This window comes from Vigna unguiculata, chromosome 3, assembly GCF_004118075.2.
Source record: "Vigna unguiculata cultivar IT97K-499-35 chromosome 3, ASM411807v1, whole genome shotgun sequence".
NCBI lineage: Eukaryota > Viridiplantae > Streptophyta > Magnoliopsida > Fabales > Fabaceae > Vigna > Vigna unguiculata.
Genome location: NC_040281.1, coordinates 18,705,402 through 18,709,348, shown reverse-complemented (window position 1 = coordinate 18,709,348; position 3,947 = coordinate 18,705,402). Strand labels below are relative to the sequence as shown.

Here is a 3,947-nt window from a genome sequence, read left to right as displayed (position 1 = left end):
GTTCCCCAACTAATTTTACAATTTTCTCAACAAAATTCCTCAAACAAAAATTATGATTAAAAATGATAAATTTAGAAAATTAAAATAAATTATAAGAAAATGTTAGGAAAAATAGATAAAAAGAAAATGTTAGTTATAAACGAAAATAGAAATCAAATAACAAAAATAAAATAAGAACCAAAATGATAAAAATACAAACCATGTTCTCCAGCAACGAAGCCAAATTTGGTAATACTATCGTTGTGCAGTCAAAATAATACTACTAAACAATAACAAATTCAATATTGCTAAGATAGTAGCCAACAAAATTGAAATGATAAAGTCAATCCTAAGTCGTCTTCGAACGAACATGGAACTGATTTCTAACAAATTAGTTCTTATAAAATCTATATACTAAAAAAGTTAATCAAATACAATAACAATACAAGAAGACAAAGATAAACAAAATAGATAAGATATTAGATAACAAAATAATAAATGAAAGAAAGAAAAATAGTTTGAAAGGGATGAAAATAAATAAAAACAATAATAAAGAAAATAGGTTGATTTCACTACTTTTTTCAAAGTAGGATTCATCATTGGTTTTTTAAAAATTATTGTTATTTCTTGTCCAAAATTTCAATTTAATTAAAGTAAATTTTCAATTAATTTGTTAGTGTCCTTGCTTTTAACCAAAGTAACTTCTTAGTCAAAAGCAAAAACTTTTTAGATTAATCATAACAAATTTAACCAAAGCAACTTCTCAATTAAATATTACTATGTCTATTGATGTATATTCTTTTAGCTCTTATATCTAATAAAGAGTTAATTAACTGAACTAACTTTTCTATTAATTCTAATTAAAGTTTTCACCTTTGATCAAAGTAACTTCTTTATTGGAAAAAGAATCATTCAATCACATGAAAGTTTTTAACTTTAATCAAAATAAGATATCAATTAAAATTAAAAATTCATATACTCATATGATTATTATGTTATGTAAATTTAATATCGTGCTAACTTGCTATAATGTAAAATTCAATATTTTTACTTGATGAATAGATAAAAGACAGATAAAAATAAATCACAATAATAATTAAAAGAAAAAACAAATTTCTTAATCTAACCTTATAATCCAATTAAAAAATAACAACATAATCAATTCCATAAGCTTAACACTCCATTGAACATAAAAATAATATAAAAATGGAATAAAAGAGGGGAAAGAACATGGAAGATGGTAAAAAGAGTCAAATTAGGTCCCAAGGATTTTTAACTTTTTTGATGTGTTTTCCTAAGTCTATTTATATTTTGTGCGTCACCCATAATTTTTAATAATGTTAAATATATTTTTAATTCTTTAATCATAATGCAAAATTAAAATTAGTCTCTACTTAATTTTGTTTGAGATGGGTTTAGATCAATTCCAAATTTACGTTATAGATGAATAACATAAACATATTTGATTCTTATAAATATAAATAAATCGTAAATTTTTATTTTATTTTAATTGTGAAGTACTTTTTTTATATTTTATAAAAATAACTTACTTTTAATCATACACGCTAACTTAACCTCTTTTTTTTTTTTCTTTTGTTACTATTTACATTTTAGGAAACTGAAACGAATACAAGCAACGTACAGGCAGAACCAGAAAATGGTATCCATGTGAAACAACAGAGTTCATGCTCCTTTCTCTGTCCTTTTCTTTGATGCGTTTTTTTTTTTTGAACGCCTTTCTCTTCTTTTTTTATTCAAGAATAAAAGAAATTGCAGTTTCCAGTTTGGAGGTTTTCGTTTCACATTCTAACAGAAAAACATGGTTTAATTTTCTACCCATTCTCAAGATTTTTTTGCAATTTTCCTGATACCGTCTTGGAGTGAAACCTTAATCTTTTGTCTGCATAGATCTACTATAATTAAATTAGGGTTCTTTTGTTTTCTCCTTTGATATTGAGGTTGGTGGAATCTCACATCTCTTCCCTTTGTGTGTTCAGAAGAACAATATGGCTACGACTACCATTGGTGGACTTAAGAGAAAATCTCCACCAGATGATGTGTGTACTGATGTCGAGTTATCAATCAGCTTTCAGGTGTATACATGATTCTTTAATTTCTCCATGATGATCTTTTTGTTCTGCTTTATTTTTTTTCTGAATCATTGATACTGGTAGATGATTCTTTTGTCAAATTTTAATTTTTAAAATAATGTAAGCTCTAATTTACTTTTCCAATGTGTAAAACATTTCACAAACATATTTTCATACACCTTAATGGAATAATAGTGTCTGAACTTTCTCTATTCTAAATTTTAGAAATTATAAGTAAATATTTTCTGACTAAGTTATTTTATGTAAAGAACTCAATTCAGCTTTTGAGTTGTCAGATTTTTGTTGGTTGAATCGTAGGATGGGAATAAGTTGTTCTTCAAGGTGAAGCAGGATTTGGAGTTTGTTAAGGTATTCAGAGATTTCTGTAATAGAAAGAAGTTGGAATACGAGACCTTGAAGTTCATACATGAGGGTACTGAAGTTAAGGGGCGTCAAACACCCAAAATGGTTAGTTTTTTTTTTTTCACCACATTACATCCATGTTAAATCCAATAGATCAAATTAATGTATAAGTGAAAGATTATAAAATCTATTTTATAAGATTAATTTAAATTTTAAATCCAATCATCACATTTATTTTTAGTCTTACTAATTTCACACTTAATTTCGTATATTATAATTTAATGACAAAACAATTTTTAATTTACTATCGAATTTATCTTTGATATTTTAAGAATAAAACAATCCTATAGCACTTAATAATAACATGTAAATTTTGGGTTTTTACAAAATATATGTACTAAAAGTCATTACTTCGTCCTTTCAAAAACTACATTAACCTGAATCTTATACATTCATTAATCAAATTGATCATTTATCTATTTACTATTTGATTAGATGTGACTTTTCATATATTTCTATGTTTCCATAGAAAACATAGGATATGTTTGATTTAGTTTTTGAAAACAGTTTTAGCAATCAATTTAAAAGAGAAAAAAATCGTTTGGTAACTCTAGTTGGAAAAATGATTTAGAGATGAAAAAAAAAATCTAGAAATGAATTAAAGGAGATTTGGGTCTTTTATCAAATCTTGAAAGAGATGAAACAATTTTTGATGGTAGGTTGAGAACAACGAAACTAAAATCAGAAAACGCCTTTTGCGGGTTTTCATATTTTTTGTTTTTAAACCGAAAAGTAAAAAAGAAATAACAAAACAGTTGTTTTAAAAACAGTAAACAAAGCCCTTATAATTTCAATTTTTATTAATGTACCTGGTTTCAGCTGAATTTGGAAAATGGTGCCGAGATCTTTGCCGTGAGAAACCAAATTGGTGGTGGTGTCGCTGCATTGAGAGGGGTCATTTCGTTTGGTAAGATGTTGGAAAATGGTTGTTACACTGCATAATTGCTGAACTCTGTTATGGTATTTATATTATAAAAAAAACCCAGCACTTTTACTGTTTGTAAATTAGACTGTATTATGAATTTGAGGACAACTATATCAGAGTTTAAACTAAAATCCATCATGAAATTTATTAACTCACTAAGAAATTGGAAATTGTCTTAAAAGTGTTCCAAAGAAAAGAACGTGAAACTTCAAAATCTAATTGAACAACTATACCAATTATTCTATGATCTACATAAGTTTTATTAATTCAACAAAAAATGCATGTACTGTAATTATATGAATGTAATTGAATTTGAACTTTCTCTGATATATACTTATGTCTCTTATGTATCATTACCGACCTTTTAAAACGGAATTTAAGAATATAGTTGAGATTTCCTCATTTTATGCCGTGATGCAACATCTTCATCCTGGTATCTAATCCGTATATAATTTTTGTTTTATCCTCGTCCTCATCATTATAACGGATATCTTTCGTATGTCTATTCATATAAGAAAACAATGGGATAA

General features: G+C 26.1%; 1 protein-coding gene across 1 annotated transcript; it reads left to right on the top strand.

Moving 5' to 3' along the window:
- The first annotated feature begins 1,603 nt into the window (after nucleotides 1-1,603).
- On the top strand, nucleotides 1,604-3,568 carry LOC114179624 (small ubiquitin-related modifier 1-like). The gene is made up of 4 exons (XM_028066038.1): nucleotides 1,604-1,639; nucleotides 1,977-2,072; nucleotides 2,388-2,537; nucleotides 3,312-3,568. Exons 1-4 carry the CDS (start codon nucleotides 1,637-1,639, stop codon nucleotides 3,432-3,434), a joined length of 372 nt encoding a protein of 123 aa, XP_027921839.1. The 5' UTR covers nucleotides 1,604-1,636; the 3' UTR covers nucleotides 3,435-3,568.
- Nucleotides 3,569-3,947: the final 379 nt, after the last annotated feature.